The following is an 18,221-nucleotide window of genomic DNA, read 5'->3' as shown; positions in this document are numbered from 1 at the left end:
ACCCCCCTCAGAATTTCCAATCTCTGACCTGCTCTTATAATCACAGTTTTTATACGACTGGTCTAGTTCCCGTACCGGCCTCCCCGAACAGGCGCCGGAATGTGGCGACTAGGGACTTTTCACAGTAACTTCATTGAAGCCTATTTGTGACAACAGGTGAATTATTATTAGTTAAGTTTCTGACCAATGATAACCTCTAGAACGTTTTCAGCCGGCAATTCAGTGATGGTGATGCTATCGAATGCCACGGGGTGATGATTTGACTCTCTCTTGTGGAAAATGACCATTGTCTGTCACTAATATGGCAAGAATATTACTTGCTACTAATCAGCCCAAGCCTGAATGTTGTCCAGGTCTTGCTACGTATGGGCATGGACTGCTTTTATACCTGAGGAATTGCAAAAGATACTGAACTTGGTGCAATCATCAGCAAACATCCCCAATCCTGACCATATAATCACTGACTAGATCAATTTCATGTCTATGACTTACCTAAAACGAGATATTGCTGACTGTCCTGCAAGCCTGGTGATAATACTGACATCGGCAAATGGTTTTGGTGCTATGAAAAAAGTAAAAATTGTTCACTCACAAATTTTTTTAAGGTGGTATTCAATTCAAGAACTGCTTTTAATTTTCTGATCTAAGTATGAAGTTCACCAAATATTATTTGATCCAGGAGTTTATATTTTATTTTAATGTAACTTTTAGAACGGAGATAATAGGTGTCTGAAAAATAATTTAAAAAATACTGCAATACATAAAACAGAGTTGGGCTCAAAATTTTGCGGGATTCCCATCTCAGTGCTGCAGACAATCTAAAATTACTGTTAAAGCAATAAATTATAAATTACATTTTTGTAGTTCTGGGGTCCACTGACCTCAATTTACACAATAAATGTTATTTTAAACTACAGAGTTCATAGCTATCTCGTAGGACAATCACAAAATGCCAATGATTATCCAAATGAACATGAAAACATTTGTTTATTCCATTTACTGCAAAAATTACATTTAACAGTTTCTTCTATAAAAAATAACAATACAAAACCAACCTGACTCCATGGTGATAGACTTAGGAGGAATAATAGGATAAAATGGAAAAGGAAAGATGGCTCCAGAAAGTTGATTTTGTATCTGCGAATAAAAACAAGAATAAAGCAGCTATTTAGTTCAAAACTCGCAAATATTATCTAAACAATGTAAAGATTATTTGCAACACTAATACTTTCATTCACAATAACTATGATGAGAGGAACAAGATCTTCCATTTGTTTCAAAATAACTCAAATGTCACTTCAAGGAATTAACTGCATCGTAAGCTAATTGTTCTTAAAGGAATAGACAGAGAAGAGATCAGAGAAAGAATAAAGAACAAAGAAAAGTACAGCACAGGAACAGGCCCTTCGGCCCTCCAAGCCTGCGCCAACCATGCTGCCCGTCTAAACTAAAATCTTCTACACTTCCAGGGTCCGTATCCCTCTATTCCCATCCTATTTGTGTATTTGTCAAGATGCCCCTTAAACGTCACTATCGTCCCTGCTTCCACCACCTCATCCGGCAGCAAGTTCCAGGCACCCACTATCCTCGGTGTAAAAAAAAACTTACCTCGTACATCTCCTCTAAACCTTGCCCCTCGCACCATGAAAGAGATTAACTCCCAAACCTTAGCTTATCCCTTATGAGTAAGCAGCTCTGTAGGTCTTGAAAGTGGCTATTTAGAATACCGAGATGGAAAGGTTGAAAGATATGTGCCTGTTCTATGAGTCAACATTCATTGTCAGTAAAACATATCATGAAACTCTCATCTTCTTTGACGACAAGTGCATTTGCACTTTAAAACTATGAAGCTTTCTTCCACACTGTGCAGCTATTTCATCTGCCCCCAAGGCGCCGGGCCTTCTCAATCCTCTTTTACCCAGCCTTGTTGAGCACCACACCCCTTAGCTGAGACATGTTGTGCAGAATGTAGCACAAAACACCCATTGCAAGACACTCTCGCAGCTGATTATTGTAGGGTCCCATCAAAGCAGTCAAGGCATCAAAATCTCATTCTGAGCATACCATGTCCTGCTCAATGAACGTCCTGGTTTAGTTGGCTCTCATTGCATCAAGATGCTCGGGATGGATTTGAGGATCTCATAATAGGGTTATAAGTACCTCCTCAGAATGTGGACCTTAACTGCCCAGAATCCATCTGCATGCGTGGGGACAGTTAGGCAGTCTTGACTCGTGGAGTGTAAAGGAGTCATGGCAGCTTCCTGGTAAGAATGCATTGACATTCAAGTTATTTGTATGATCACAGACTATCTGGACATTAATGAGTCTGTCTATTTTTGTCATGGGTGCCTTTGTGGCCACATGTGCACAATCTATGGTGCTCTGGGGAAGCTAACTATTGATGTAGAACCTGTTGCGGTCTACCCTTGTGACGTTGCATCTGTCGGGAAGCTGACAAAGTCAGCGATCCTGGAGAAGAAAGTGGGCGCGATTCTCCCAAAAAATGTCTACGTTCATTTGCGATGGGTTTTTCAGGGAGTTTCTCACCGGCTCCGCCGGCGAGTTCCACACCGCTATTCAATGTCACTTAGACACTTTTTTGGATCCTGGGGTGCTTCTCGCCGGTTTAGCACACATTTAGAATTTTTTTTAACCACTGGGGAGCTGAACTTAGATCTGACTGCCATTGTTAAAGGGTGCCCCAATCTCGAAGTGAGTTTGTGGACCCCTCACAACGTACCACCCACCCCCCAACCCATGGGCAATGTCAGCCCCCATAAACATGGAACTATCCCACAGCCCTCAAGTGAGGACACCTTGCTATGGGGTCCTTGGGTGTCCCCTCTTCAGGCCCCCCCAAGCCCCCTTACAGCATCCCCAGCCATAACTCCCCAACCTCCCGGAGACCCTTACGTACCTGCCCTGCATATCGCCACCCTTGAAAGCCCCCCCCCCCAACCTTCATCCTCCTTTCATGGGCACAGCCTCCCTCAGGCCTTGACCCTTGGCAGTACCACCCTGGCATCTGGGCACCCTGGCAGTGCTTGCCAGTGCCACCCAGGCACCTTTGCAGTGACAAGATGCCAGCTGAGCAGTGCCATGGTGCACACTTTCCAGAGGCAGTGGGCCACCCTGCACTGACCCTGACCACCCAGGGGTCTCAGATGGCCTGGGAGATTCCCCTGGATGCTGTTCCGCCTGGTCCATGTTTGTGCGGACCAGCACTGATCAGTGCCCAGTTGCAGCCTCCTGGGGAGGCTGGTGAATCAAGGGAGACCGGTGTACCCCGGGTGAGTAGATCTTAAGTAGGTTCAAGACCTACTTCCAGGGGCGTCACTTGGGACCGCCCTTTTGGATGGAGTTCCGACTCCAAAGCCTTGCGGTCCACGTAATGAGGCATCACGGGCTTCTCATCGCAAATGAAGGCTTGCTAGCTGATTCGCTGGTACTGCGCACACCAGCCCCCCGCTAACAAGGTCAAGCAGCACTTAACTGCACTTGCTCAGCCAACCCCAGCGAGCACATGATAATGGCACTCAAAAGACCGGCCCCAAGATTCAGAGATGCTGACCTGGGGAGGCTGCTGGACGATGTAGAGGACAGGAGGGATGTCCTATTCCCCCGAGGGTCCCGGAGAGTCGGCCACAAGGCAGCCAGTGCTGCCTGGATGACGTGGAGGCAGCTGTCAGCTTGGGTGTGTGACCAGGTGGACTGGCCTTCAGTCTTGTAAGAAGGTCAACAACCTACACCAGGCAGCGCGAGTGAGTAGACACCAACGCCCCACCCCCCAACTCCCCATGTGATCCCCAGCCCTTCCTCCACTCCTTCGCCTCTCAAACCCCCCAATCCCTCCTTCACACACCGTATCTCACCATTGTGAACCACACGTGTGGCTAACGATGCCTTCTCCCTGAGCTCTCTCGTCTCTGGTGAGAGCTCAGGGAAAGCTCTCCAAAAAACGTCGGAAGGGGGCCCAGACTGGCAGAAGGGTGGCGGACACAAGAATCCACACCTCCTTTGAGAAGGTGACGGGGTGGCAGAGGACAGATCGGTCACCGATGCGGAGGATGGCGGATGCTGCAGAGGTGAGGAACCACCGAACTCCACCCGGATGACCTGTCAAATGCGAGTAGTGATTGCCTTACTGACTGACCCATCCCTCCCACTGACCACATATCCATTCTCCCGTAGGTCCTCCAACCAATGGCGCCAACCCATCCTGGGCGGTCCCCTCTCCTGGCCCCGAGGAGAACATCTTGGAGGAGCGCTCCAAGAATGCCACCGTGTGGCACAGCTGTCATCCCCACCCCCCACCAGAGCAGATACACACACTTCAGTGGAACATGTTAGTGGACCGGCTTCGGGGGCACAATCTGGTGAGCATCACACTGCTGATGATGCACATTGGGCGGAGGCAGGAATCCCCAGATGAGACAGCAGTCAGTGGGCTGCTGAATCCCAGGACCCAGCTAGGTCACAGTCTGCTGCTGAGCCGGGTACAGAGGTGCCTGGAGCTGATGTGGACAATAGGAACCAATCTGGACGTTGAGAGGGAGATGTTAGCATCACTCCAGCAGATCCATAGCTGCTTGGAGGTGTCCCAGAGGCGAGGGGTGCAAGAGACGTTGCCGGAAATGATTGGCACCAAGTCCAACAGTGCTAGGGTGGCGACCGCAGTGGAGATCCTGCTGCATAACATCGGCACCATGAGGGAAGGTGTCCAAGGCGTCGCGCAGTCGGTGACGGCCATGGCCGAGGGTCTCGGCAGAATGTCCAATTCGGGCTCAACCCAGTACCAGGCCGACCGTGATGACGTTCTGCGGGACATGTCCCGCTCTCAGATGGGCATGGCCAAGGCGCTGTGGAGCCTGTCCCAGTCGCAGGTGGGAATGGCTGAGGCGCTGCAGAGTATGTCCCAGTCACTAGGAGCATCGCTGAGGGCGTAGACACTGTGGTGCAGACCATGGGTAACCAACAGGGCTGGCAGAGCCAGATGATGCAGGGGCAGCCGGAGCTCGAACCAGCTGCCCCTCTCTCCCAAGGTGAACCCCAAGGCCCTAAGGGCATTGGTCAGCAGGAGGAGTTGCCAGGTGCCAATTCCATGGAATGGTGATGATGGTCACCAGCTCCCCTGAGGTCCACCCCTCTGGTGAGACTGTGTCTCGATGTCAGCACACGGGATAGGGCGGGACGACTGTGCATGTGCCGCCGACAAGTGAGCCAGGCATCTGGGGCATCGAATGCAACGAGACGAGGTAGGCAGCTGGCTGCCTCCACCTCTGATGTGCATCCTGGGCAAACACCAAGACGTAGTGGTAGAGCTAGTAGGGCATTGAGGATCACTGAGCGCACTGGGGGAAGAGAAAAGGGCAGGGGGTGGAGATAGGGATCATTGGGAGTGTGGTTTGTACAACACATTAAACACCTTTTCGCACAACCATCATGATGCCTCTGTCAATTCCATCCGCAATGCGGGCTAACACCCGGACCCTTTGCCCATCTCCAAACCCCCACCCCCCCTAGTGGCACTGCACCACCCTCTGTCCGTGGACATGCCCCGGAGCTGTGTACCATCCCCTGGGTGTTGCGTGTTGCCTCCTGCAGTGTTCAAGCACAGTGTCCAGCCACCAGGGCGTGATTGGGATATTAGGCAATGACCCCCATATGCTACATGGTCTGCCCGCCCACGGAAATCCACTTGCCATGTATGAAGTGCTCACTTAACCATGATTGCCAATTCCCTATTAGCAATAGCCTTCAGCTGCACAGCCAGAACCCTCGGCAATTGGTGGGGGGTTATGGGTGGTCGATAGAACAGACGGGCAGGGCCAAGGGTTGTCCCAGGAACGCGTCAGGGGTTGGCATGGCAGCCCACCCCTGTGGAGGGTCCTCCACCCCCAGCTGAGGGTCCCCCAACACCCTACAGAGCACTGGGGTGGCAAGCCCAGCACCCCCGGGCTCTTTGCCTGTGAGCAAAGATGGCTACTTACATCCTCGGCTCCCCACTGAAGCCTTTCTGCCAGGATGCCGCTGAGTGACGGGAGGCTGTTGGATCTGGGGTCGCTCTCGTTAATTGTATGGAAATGGGGCTTAAGTGATGCAATTGGTTTCTCGCCATGCTACAGTGAGATCCCAATTTTCATCTATGGGAACCGCATCAGTTACATCGCAAACTGTTTGGCGCCTGCCGCAGATCTCGTTTTTGGCCTCTCCCGCTATTCACTGGCCTTGTTACGCTTGAGCAAGAGCACAACGAGGCCGGAGAATCGAGCCCTTTAATTCAGATTTTTCTGTTAAATTGGGCAATCTTTGGGAAACCTGTATTTCCAGATTTACCATCTACTACACCTCATCCCAGCTCACTCTTAGCAAACATGTGGGTCCCTGACAGGTGCAGTTTTTAAAACATCCAACTGGCTTCCATTGACTCATTTCAGTTCTCAATCAGCACTTTGAATCCATCACCTCTCTCCAAATCTGTGATTTGCGTATCTTCTAACATAGCACTTAGAGGCAAATCTACTTGTTCTCCTGTAAAGTGAGATTTGCTTTTGTTAGTTCCTTTTTAAATGTTGTTTGCCATTACTATCTTTCTATTCTGATAAAGGTCCATTGAACCAAATCTTCAACTTATGTACATTGCCTCCACTGGCTCGGAGTTCTGGTGAGAGGTGACAGACTTGAAATGTCAACTTTGTTTCGTTCTTCACAGGTGCTGCAAAACCTGCAGAATATTTCCAATATTTTCTGTTTGTATTTCAAATTTCAAACATCTAGAGTACTTCACCTTCCATCATCAACTTGTCTGCTTCTCTTCAAAGGATGCTGAGTGTTTTGTGAATTTTTAAAAATTTTGTGAGACTGTTAATGATCTGGATTCTACAATTGCAATAATATGGAGACCATCGGTATTCACGTTATTATGGAACAGATAGGATAGCAAATTCTGGAATCTGCACACATGGAGTTGTGCGTCGAGATCAGCAAATTGTTTTCTGAGATGTCCTGTTCCTCTATAAGCTTCACTCTACTGATATTTTGCCAAGAGATTTGACAATAAAGGACATGAAGTTGCAATATTATCCATCAAATACAAACTAAGCATGCCAGACGAAGTTAGGACTGGTGTCGTGTCAATGTGCTTTTAATGATATGGTGGGTCTGAATGATTGTCAAACAATCTCTCTGGCTTGAAGCTCCCAACAGGACTGGTGGACACTGCTGAGACAGGTAGAGATTGCAATGGTGCATCAAGACGGGGGTACCCTCAGAGATATAAATTTGAACCATAAATTTAAAGAGGCTAAGCAGGCTGGCTCAGAGTGACTGCGAAATCCTTCCCCAACACCATTTGGGTTGCTGTTGCAGCTTTTGCTGGCAGCAGGCTTTTCTTTGGAGCCTACAGTGGCCCTCCAGATTGTCTCTCCATGAAGCACATGATGGGAGGACACTTTAAAAAAAAAATTGTAGCCAGTTAAAATGGCTAACTCCCGATTTAAAATGGCTAACTCCCGATTTAAATTGGCGAACGGCAAAGGCTGATGGGAAAGTCAGCCAACAGGACACAAACGAGCAGCTGCAGGTCGAGTGTGTATTTACCTCTGGAAAGGCCAGACAAGATCGATACCAGCAACCATCAGCATAACAAAACACCAGCCATCTGCATACTAATGAGCAATCCCCAGGAACAATAAGCAACATTTAGACACATAAAGCAAAACCAGACTCTTTGGCACCAGCAGAAGCCTACACAAAAGGAGGTGAACAACCACCTCAGGACCGCCCATCGATCAGGGAACCGCTCCAGCATTGGAGAAAATCGAACCAAGTGATTGGGACAAAGTCCAATCACCTGGAACCAGGTACAAGGTCCGCCCCGAAAGGCGGGAAGCCCCTGGGGACTCTAAGAATTAAGCCACTCAGCAACGCGAACCAACCCTTGACAGTGACTGGTTCAGCCGCCGCCGATATCCAGTAAGTCTTACTTCAACGCTCGCTACGAGATAGGCGCTCCTAGCTACCAATCTGTACCAACTTCGAATCCCGCAGGCTCAGAACCCGAACGAAAGGCCATTCGTTTCCCTGACCTGGTGTGCCAGTTCCAAGTTAATTATTGGCCTGTTAGCTGTAGAAGTAGCTGAGACGTAGAATTTGTACATGAGTAGTGATTACTGTGTATAATAAATGTGGTTTGATTTAAATCTTACTAAGCGGTGTATTGGATTATTGATCATTACCCGGACTTGAACCACGTGGCGGTATCATAAAGATACCTGGTGACTCAAGAGCAAAGGTGATAAAACAGAGCAATTAAACTAAGGCAAAAGTTAGCAACAAAATTACTTTATCAGAGTTACAAAGCCAGAACTCAAGAGTGTGGACAGGGGCAAACCCCTAATCCAGTTCCTTGCCTGCTCCAAAAAACAATTCAAATTGAATCCAATTCATGGTCCCGAGAAGAGAGACATACCAGATCCAGGCATTACATCTGACCTCACGCGCATCTTAGCCAAAAGGCCAAGAACCACCCAGAACATACCGATAGGCCCTGTAAATTACCTCTAATTAGGGTCTTAATCAGTTAAATTGGCTGCTCGTCTCTGCAGTGAGCAACTGATCCACATTCCTGGAAAAGCTTTCCAACAGCTAAAATGCATCAGGGAGCCATATCAATGTAGCTCCTCCTCTATTTTTACACCCAGCGTATAATCCCAGGGCCAGGAAAATATAGCCATTATGAGTGGTTAGCAGTTTGGCTGGAAAAAGTATGCAAATGACTTTCCTCCAAAAGCTCAGTATAAACGAACCTCAGCAGGGTGGTGGAACCTGAATCAGGTGAGAACATCTGGGTATCAGCACGGAGTGTAAATTTAAAACCCCCTAGATTCTAAAAGTCCTGTGCAGGACTTTGCACAGCATCTCTTCCTCACACAAAAAAAGTCTCTGAGTGATTTACATTGGTACAAAATGGAAAAAATAATTCTTAAGGAAAAAACGTGGAGGGGGTTGTTTTTGGGATGGGCTTTGAAGTTAAGTTACCTAGAGAGAGAATTTCATCTTTGAGTCTCTTGTGACATATTCCCAATAGGATATTAGGAGGGATAGCATCAGGTAGCGGCTTATTAGAGGCAAAAGAACGATTCTTTATCAAGACATGGTTTAAGCAGAAAAGTGAAAGGGCAGTAAAAGGTGGACTCACTATAGTTTCAAAGTAGCCAGGCAATTTGAGTTTCAGCTGGATCAGAGATAAGCAACATAATGCCTGTTGTAATTTACAAAGCAATATAGAATTTTGTATATTTTCTCCTCATTGGTAAGCAAATCAAAAGGTACTGAATTGGGTTATTTTGGGTATTTCTCTTTCATATTTCTATCCCTGGTAGAAATCCCATAAATACACTGTGAAATCAGAAGTAAAACAATGTACTGTTATTGCAACATTCCTATACCAATTATAAAGCATAAAATAATAAATTCATTACATCAGTCTTTAGCCTATACCAACAGACAGCCCTTGGCAATGCTCATGAAAATCAATATAAATTATTTAATAAAAAGGAGTGGTTTATTATCCCAATTAAGCAAACTTGAATTCGCTGTGGTTTTTTCTCTGTATTTATGGGATTTCTCGGTGTTTCAGTCCTCTAATGACACATAAATAAAGGAACATGTAATGTCACTCATTTACAGTTTTAATGGAAAAATTAGATGTGTAATCAAATTTGATCCTCAAACCTTTTTAAATAATTTTGAAATGTTGGGCCATAATTTCTGAGTAGCACTGGAAAGATGGCCTGCAAAATTAGAAGAATTTAATGCACACTTACCTGGTCTTCAAACTGCGACAAAACATGTGTTGGCCAGAGATGCTTGGGGTCTGCAAGGGCCCAGTGCAGTCCAGCTCCAGCGGATTCAAGGAGGACCCACACCTTGTTTACTGCACTAGTTGCCGGGGAGCAGCAAGTTTAAAAGGTCCAGTGAAATTGACAAACAGGTCAGAGAAAAACAATGTCTATGATAAGTGGAGTGGTGGGGGGGGGTTTGGTAAAAGGTTGGGTGGGGGGGGGGTCATGATCCATGGCCGGGGAGAGGTGCAGTTGGAAGGATTCTGCAGGTCAGGGGAGGGGGTCCACAGGCCAGGGGGATGTTGCGGTTGGAATGCTCTGAAGGTCAGGGTATGGGCATGCCTGGAGAAGGTGGGTGTGGGCAGCGGGGGGGTGGTTGATGAAGAAGAGAATCCTTGAGGGATTAGGGAAAACTGTGGGGTGAGGGTAGCCAGAGGTGGGAAATCTGTCTAGGTGTCTATATTAGTTACACAGAAATCAGAAGAGGATTTAATTCCAATTTTTATGGAGTAACCCTAGTGGAGCCATCCAAAGTTAAAGATTTTCGGATAGTTCCCAGCACAGTGCAATTGCCCAGAGGGAGTTAGAACTTATGGGCAATTGCCCTGCAAACTCTTCCCTGTAAAATTCAGAGCAGGATTCCCTAGCGCATCTTTGGGGTACCCCTCCAAGTCTGATGCTGGGGAGCTCAGAGGATATGGCCCGTTGTATGGTAGAAATGAAATTATGCACAGATTCACCATAAATCAGAGCCATACAAAATTAACTTACTGTTCACAGATTTCAACATCAGCAAAATTTATTATCTATTCAATATTGGATTGAGTTACACACACAGATCAAAGTTGTGGTGGTTGAATCAACTGCAACTGATGGGCAAATTATGCACTATTTGTATAACAACAAGGTCCCATGCTGTCCGATTGGAACATACCTGTATCTTGTAAATCTGGACTCTGAGATATTTTTGATGAGTTGAGATGATATACTCTACTTTTATAGCGGGTAGATAATTTCTCCTTATTGGTACTTCAGAAGGTAGGAAAAGTTTCATGTCCACACCATTAGGGGTTAGAAGAGCCTTTTTTGAGAGACAATAGACAACTTTTGAAACTCCCGTCAAAGACATTATTTTTCTAATGAATTCATAAAGTCGCTTTAACCACCATATGAAACAATTCAAAATATAATAACTTTTCCTCTCTTCTTCATTCTGCCATTGTAAAATGTATACAAGTTTAGAAATATAACCATATCATTAATTTCTTCACACATTTATTTTAATGAGCAGGTGGGAAGTGCTGATTTCACAGATTGACCTGGCAAAAACATATTAAATTCATACTTAAGCAAAAAGGAAAGGGGTATTTCTTCTGTTGAACATGAAACTGTTTGAATTAGTTATTGCCTCTTTTTGTATTTGACAGTTTAGTGTAAACTTAATTTTCAATTGACCTGAAAATCACACGGAAGTTCGGCAATCCTGTTCTCTTGGGGTGAAGTCTCGATGTATTCTTTATAAACCTCCTCCAGCTGAGCTGTTTGCTTTCTACTCATTGGTTTCCACCGCGATTTGACTTTGGGTTTACTTTCCCAAACAATGTCAGAACTAAGTGGTAAACAGAGTAACAAATAAGTTCATCAAAATTGCTTCCAATAGATCTAACATAGAAAACACTTGATACGACAGATTCTATCATGACTCTTGCCTTCAATTTTAAAATTGCTGTTTCCAACATAAAACAAAAATGCAACAATATTATAAATAGTTTGGAATTTTCTCATTTTGAATGTAAGGAAGTAGTAACCTGTAGTCAAAGTCAAGTAACAATGGTAAGAGGAATCATGGGAAAGCTGAAGGTTAAGCTCTGCAATGAATGGCACTTCACAATATTTTGCTACGAAACACGCATTCACCTTGTTATACCAATGAAGACCACTTCTTGCTTTGTGGAATTATTAATCAGTGAAATTCCTAAGTTCTGTAATGATAGTATGATCTCCTGTTCTGCTAGCTCTGCTTTGTCACTTTCTTCAGCACGTTTGAATGTTCTTGTGTCATCTGTGAACAGAACGATTCTCTGCAGACCCTCAAACAAGGATGCTAAATAAATCTTCCCACTCTCTTGGGAAAACTCTGAGAATGTATCCTGAAAGCAAAACAACAGATTTGATCATTATAGGTCCTTTGTAACTTTGGAAATACATGAGTTATTACAGTATTATAAAATGGTGAAAAAGGGTAAAATTGAAACTAAAAAAAAAGGCATATACTAAATATGGAGACAATCAAAGGATGACAAAAGAGAATACAAAAAGATTGGAAAAGAAGTAAAAAGAAACAAACAGGCCAAGAATAACAAAAATTATAACTACAATTCTCTCCACCCCGCCACCAGTGGATTCAATGGTGGGGGGGGGGGTTGAAGAATTCAGCTGGAATGCAAAAATTAGTTTTACATTAGTGTGAATTTCCCGTGGGATATTAAACTGTTGCCCACCATGGTGGGTAGGGAAACAAATTGGTGGCCAACGAGAAACTGATTTGCATCTTGCGAATGGAATGCTGATGGAGGCATGACCGGAATCTTGCATTCACGTTTGCCCCGCCATGGAATATGGCACCAAGCCCCCGGTGCATAACTAATCAGATCGCGGTTGGAAGATCGGGCATGGTTGCCAGTCGGCCACCTCAGCAGGAAACACTCTCTGCCCCCCACCATGGGATTTAGGGCTGCATCTGCCCAGCGACAGGAGGAGAATCCCGCCCGAGGTCAATGGACATTGTCCGCGTTTCACCCATGGCGTCCTTGCGACGGGCAGGGCGGAAGAATCCAGCCCTTAGTCTCAGATGGGAGAATTCCATCCTATGAAATTCAGATAATGAGTAGAATTATTCACGAAAAATGTCATTTTGGGGCAAAAGACGGTGTGATTCCCGCCGGCTCAGAGAGCACGAAACTGATTGCGATCATACCACAATAAATTATCCCCACGTGCCACACGCCGAGCTGTAGTACCTAGGCGTCTGATTCACCAATCTGGGCTTCAGCTGTGCACTGATAACAAGGGGGAGCTACATTTAAACGGTCCCTCTGCACTCATTCCCAGTTGAACCAGGAAGGTAGCAGCCCAGAGACCTGCTCGGTGCTTATGAAGGGAGACCTGAACAGGCTTCTGGACGTGGAAAAGAAGTGGGCGACCCTATAATCCTGTGTGGGTGGGAGATCAAACATTTATGTCAGCAATACTGCCTGGAATGTGGTGGTAGACGCCACAGCAGCATGACAGGGAGAGCTGGTGTCCAATGCCGAAAGAAAATTAATGACCTCCTAAAAGCTGTGAGGGTGAGTTCCCACCTGTCTCCTCCTGGCATCAGTCCCATATGTAACCCTTGGGAGTCTCACCATTAATCCACTTGCTGCCAACGTGCAGCCTCCCAAAACCCGACCTCCCAGCATCTCCCTCAGAACACCTGGCATTGCTCATCACAACCCCTTCCTGTCTAGGCACAGTGCCCACAAATGCCACTTGTATTAGGCCCCCGAACTGCCAGGCATGCAGTTCAATGTCCTCTGTGTCCCTGCGGGAGAAGATAGCCCATAATTAAAAGGGGGAGGGAGAAGATGGGCGATGGGATGCCAGACTTACAACTCCTCACCCCTTCTGAGGAAAGGGTGTTGGGAGGTCACAGGGGAGGGCAAAGAGTGAGCCATGACTGACTGAGAGGTTAGCCTGCGCCAGAGAAGTGAGGATCCACTGCACCTTCATTTATATGACCTGTCTCAAGTGAGTTGTCATTTGCCAGACCCCTGTCTTTCCTATTTACTGAACCAATGTACCTCGTCTTGCAGGATCACCATCTGATGATGCCGGGCCATCTGGAGTCACAGCACCCCCTACAACCCTCGACAGCACCTCAGATGAGAGATCCAAGGAATACAGCAAAGAGGTGTCACATTCATCACTTGCATCATCCACAAGTGCAGAGACACACACCTTGGTGGGCGATCATAGCAGACAGGCTTCATGGTCACTTTTCAAGAGCACCACACAGCAGTTGATGCATATCCGATGGAGGATGGATCCAGGAAACAGCTGGACCCCAGCCAGGTGCTGTGCCTCTGGCCTGAACTGCTGGTGATGCAAAGGCAGAGCCGGGAAATCCAGGAGGGGTTGACAGCGACATTCCCGTAACGGCATGGCCGATTGGAGGAGCTCCAAAGCCTCAAGTTGCAGGAGAAGATGCCTCCATTGCATGGCACCCAGGCCAACCTTGTAAGGGTTGGTGACCTCAGTGGAACGTCTGGGGCAGGACATCCAATCCATAAGTGGTGGAGTGAAAGGTATGGCTCAGTCTCTGAGAACCTTGGCTGAAGGGCTCCAGAGAATGGGCCCTGTCACAAGTGGACTGTCGCCAAGGATTTTGTCACCATGGTAAAGATTTTCTTTAAAATTTATTTATTTTAAAAATAAATTTAGAGTACCCAATTAATTTTTTCCAATTAAGGGGCAATTTAGAGTGATCAATCCGCCTACCTTGCACATCTTTGAGTTGTGGAAGCGAAACCCACGCAAACACGGGGAGAATGTGCAAACACCACACGGACAGTGGCCCAGAGACAGGATCGAACCTGGGACCTCGGCGCCGTGAGGCAGCAATGCTAACCACTGCGCCACCGTGCTACCCCTCCATGGTAAAGATAATGGCAGGCCTCTAGGACTGGCAGCGCAAGGTGACAAAGAGGTTTCTAGAGCTCACCCCAGCTGCCCTTCCATCCCAAAGAATAGCCCAGGGGCCCAAGAGATGCCTGAGGGAGGAGGAAGCTCTAGGGCTCATCCCTGGGCCTTTCACCACGGAGACTCTGGTAGTCGACTCTGATAGTCTGCAGCCCATTTGAATCCCTCCTTCTTGAAACCAGTGGCAGCGGGCAGAAGAGGGTGACAGTGCAACACCAGTGACAGCCTTAAGTCGGCTATGTCCCTCCAGAAGATGTCCCTCAAGGCCATCCAACGTTACAGGGAGTAGACGGAAACGGACCACCTCCACCTCTGAAGAGCATCACCAGAGCAGTACAACCAGCAGAATCTCATCTTCAGCAGCCCAACGCAACATTCGATCACTGTCTGGGAGGCACTGTGAGCCTCATTATAATGGGTTGCCACCTCGGTCTCAGGCCCCCATACTGGCCTCATCAGCCATGGCTTCAGCGGGTAGCCCTCTTCCCCCACGAGTCATCCTGGCAGCCTGGGGTGTCCTCGAAGACCCCGGGGATCTTAAGGTGCCTCAGGAAGTAGCTATCATGCAAGCCTCCGGGGTAGTATGCACATAGTGCATGATGCTGGGGCAATGGTCGTACATGAATTGAACATTCATTGAGTTGAATCCCTTTTAATTGATTAAGCCCTGAGGCTACTGTACTCTCAAGGCGACATGCATGTCATCGATGACCCCCTGGGCCTGAGGCATCCCAGCGATGGCAGCAAATCCTGCAGCCCAGCATCTTAGTGGGTCTGGTCCAGGTTGAAGTGGATGTAGTCAGAGGCCTGGGTATACAGAGCGTCTGTCACCTCTCCGATGCAACTGTGGCTGAGGATTGAGAAGTACCACACGTCTCCACTCGAGCCCTGAAATGACCCAATGGCAAAAAGGTTCAGGGCTGCCGTGAGCTCCAGGGCCTCCAAGAGCAGGTGTCCTCCTCCTCCATGAGGTGTCACAGCTGCAAGGACGTTGCAGAAGTGCTGCACTGTCTCCTTCGTCACCCGTAATCTTCAGCGGCACAGCTCCATCTCTGTACAACTTAATCATCTGAGAGGAATGGGGGAAGGAGAATGAGAGTGAGAGAGACAGTGAGAGTGAGAGAGAAAAAATCAGTTAGGTCATCCATCCCATGACCCTCAATCCCTCCCAACACTCCTTGTCCTCATGATCCTGGAGGCTGACAATCCTGCACCATCTGTCGACCAGCGTCACCTCAATTAGCTACTGCCATAACACATCATCGCTTCAATGGCCATTGTCACTGCCCTTGCCCCTTCATAGTTACCAACCTGCTCCCATTTGGTTGTTCCCTTCCTGCACATCAGCAGCAATGGGTCTGACATGTGCTGTGGCACATGGACGCCGGTGTGAACCTGGAGGGCTCCTGGATATCCCAGTGCAGTCGGGTGGTCATTGCTGTGAGGCGCTTTCCTCTCCCTCCGATGCCTAGCACCCAATCTTCAATCCTTGACATTTAAGGATTCAACCTCTATCCCTGACTTGAAGAATGATGACAGCTGAGAGTGGTGAAGGATAAAAGATAATGGCCAATTGGTTGGTCAAGCATGATTCACAGGAATGTAAGAAGGCACAAGAAATCGCAGGAGGCAGAGAAGGACAACACGAATAGGCACAGTGGATACTCAGGGCTGGACACCTGAAATCCTATTGCCTGTCATACCTTTACACTTCATACACTTGGGCAGCCACTGCATGACATATGACTTAATTCAAATATAGCCAGTCCCACATTCTCCCCCCCCCCCCCCCCCCCCCGCCCCCCTTGCCAGGACATTATTATCCTGCCCACTCTGCCTGGGTTACATGCAGCTAGCCTCTTAGGATGGGAACCTACAATTTTATTACAGTGCAAATAAATAATCTCCATAGGTGCTATGAAGCAGACAGCAGCTGGCTAAACCGCAGAGGCTTGTAAAATTAACGGGGCGTGAAATGGAATACAAATAAGCAAGTACAAAGGCCTCTGGACAAGGCCATCAAAGACATCTCAGGTCAGTGGGTGAGAAATGCCGCAGGCCATCTCCACATCTAATGGCCAGTCTGGATTTACACCTAGGAGCGATAGGCCACGCAAGATAAGAAAGTTAAACACCAGTTAAGTTGGCACGCATGCAGCACGTGGGTGATAGTTAGGGATGAAAGAGAAAATGCTGGAAAATCTCAGCAGGTTTGGCAGCATCTGTAGGGAGAGAAAAGAGCTAACGTTTCGAGTCCGATGGCTCTTTGTCAAAGTTAACAGACAGAGAATGTGGGAAATATTTATACTGTGGAGTGAGAATGAAAGAGGAGTCATAGCCACAGAAACCCAGGGAAACCGGGTGCTAATGGCTATAGAAACCAAGGGGAAAGAGTGTTAATGGCAGCCCCAGAGAGAACAAAAAATGTGAAAGGCCAAACAGCCATTCGGGGGTACATAAAGAACAACGACACGGGAGAGACCGTGGCTGGGGTGGTGTGGGAGGCATTGAAGGCGGTTATTAGAGGGGAATGTATTTTGATTCGGGCCCATAGGGAGAAGACCGAATGGGCGGAGCTGGACAGGTTGGTAGGCGAAATCTTACAGGTGGACAGGAGATATGTGGAATCGCCGGATGAGGAGCCCCTGAAGGAGCGTCGGAGACTCGAAATGGAATTTGGGCACCTTTCCACAGGTAAGGCGGAGGGACAGCTGAGGAGGGTAAAAGGGGCAATATATGAATATGTGGAGAAAGCTAGCAGGATGATGGCACATCAGCTGAGAAATAGGGAAAATGAAGGACATGAGGGGGAAGGTAGTGATGGACCCGGGGGTGGTTAATGACGTGTTCCGTGAATTTTATAGTCGACTATATGAGTCGGAACCCCGGTCGGGGAGGAGGGTACGAATCAATTCCTGGAGAGGCTAGAGTTTCCGAAGGTAGATGGTGGAAGTCCTGGGGGGCCCAATTGGGCTCGGGGAGGTGATAGATGGATTGGGGCAATGCAATCGGGTACGGCCCTGGGACCTGATGGATTCCCAGTGGAATTTTATGAAACGTTTTCTGGGTTACTGGGGCCACTTCTGGTTAAGGCTTTTAATGAGTCCAAGGAGCTGGGAATGCTTTCCCCAACACTATCACAGGCATCAATTTCTCTCGTCCTGAAGCGAGACAAGGACCCGGACAGCTGTGGGTCGTATAGGCCAATTTCCCTTTTGAATGTAGATGTTAAATTGCTGGCAAAGATCTTGACCACTCGAATAGAGGATTGTGTCCCGGAGGTAATCGGGGAGGATCAGACCGGATTTGAAAAGGACAGGCACCTGACGTCCAATACTAGACGGCTTCTTAATGTTATAATGTCAGCGGAGGGGCATGAGGTTGAGGTGGTAGTAGCCATGGACGCGGAGAAGGCTTTCGACCGGGTGTACCTGGAAGTACCTATGGGAGATTTTAGGGAGATTTGGGTTTGGGCAGGGATTTGTGGATTGGGTCCGGCTGTTATATCAGGCTCCGGTGGCAAATGTAAGAACCAACTGAGTCTGGTCAGAATACTTTGGTCTCTGTCAGGGGACAAGACTCTCCCCATTACTGTTTGCCCTGGCCATAGAGCCTTTGGCAATGGCCTTAGATCAT

General features: G+C 47.5%; 1 protein-coding gene across 5 annotated transcripts in view; it reads right to left on the bottom strand.

Annotated features, from left to right (window-relative positions):
• Positions 1 to 18,221, bottom strand: part of vps13a (vacuolar protein sorting 13 homolog A) — a 753,359-nt gene that overhangs the window by 209,079 nt on the left and 526,059 nt on the right. For all 5 annotated transcript variants that reach the window (XM_072516625.1, XM_072516626.1, XM_072516627.1 and 2 more), the window contains 5 exons: positions 11,763 to 11,995; positions 11,301 to 11,454; positions 10,780 to 10,926; positions 1,056 to 1,137; positions 493 to 562 (listed from right to left, as the gene is read on the bottom strand). In XM_072516625.1, the coding sequence (XP_072372726.1) occupies positions 493 to 562; positions 1,056 to 1,137; positions 10,780 to 10,926; positions 11,301 to 11,454; positions 11,763 to 11,995 (686 nt within the window). The remainder of the gene's footprint in view (positions 1 to 492; positions 563 to 1,055; positions 1,138 to 10,779; positions 10,927 to 11,300; positions 11,455 to 11,762; positions 11,996 to 18,221) is intronic.

Source organism: Scyliorhinus torazame, chromosome 9 (assembly GCF_047496885.1).
Source record: "Scyliorhinus torazame isolate Kashiwa2021f chromosome 9, sScyTor2.1, whole genome shotgun sequence".
NCBI classification, from domain to species: Eukaryota; Metazoa; Chordata; class Chondrichthyes; order Carcharhiniformes; family Scyliorhinidae; genus Scyliorhinus; species Scyliorhinus torazame.
The sequence above is the reverse complement of the archived record's forward strand: the minus strand, read 5'-3'. Positions and strand labels throughout refer to the sequence as shown.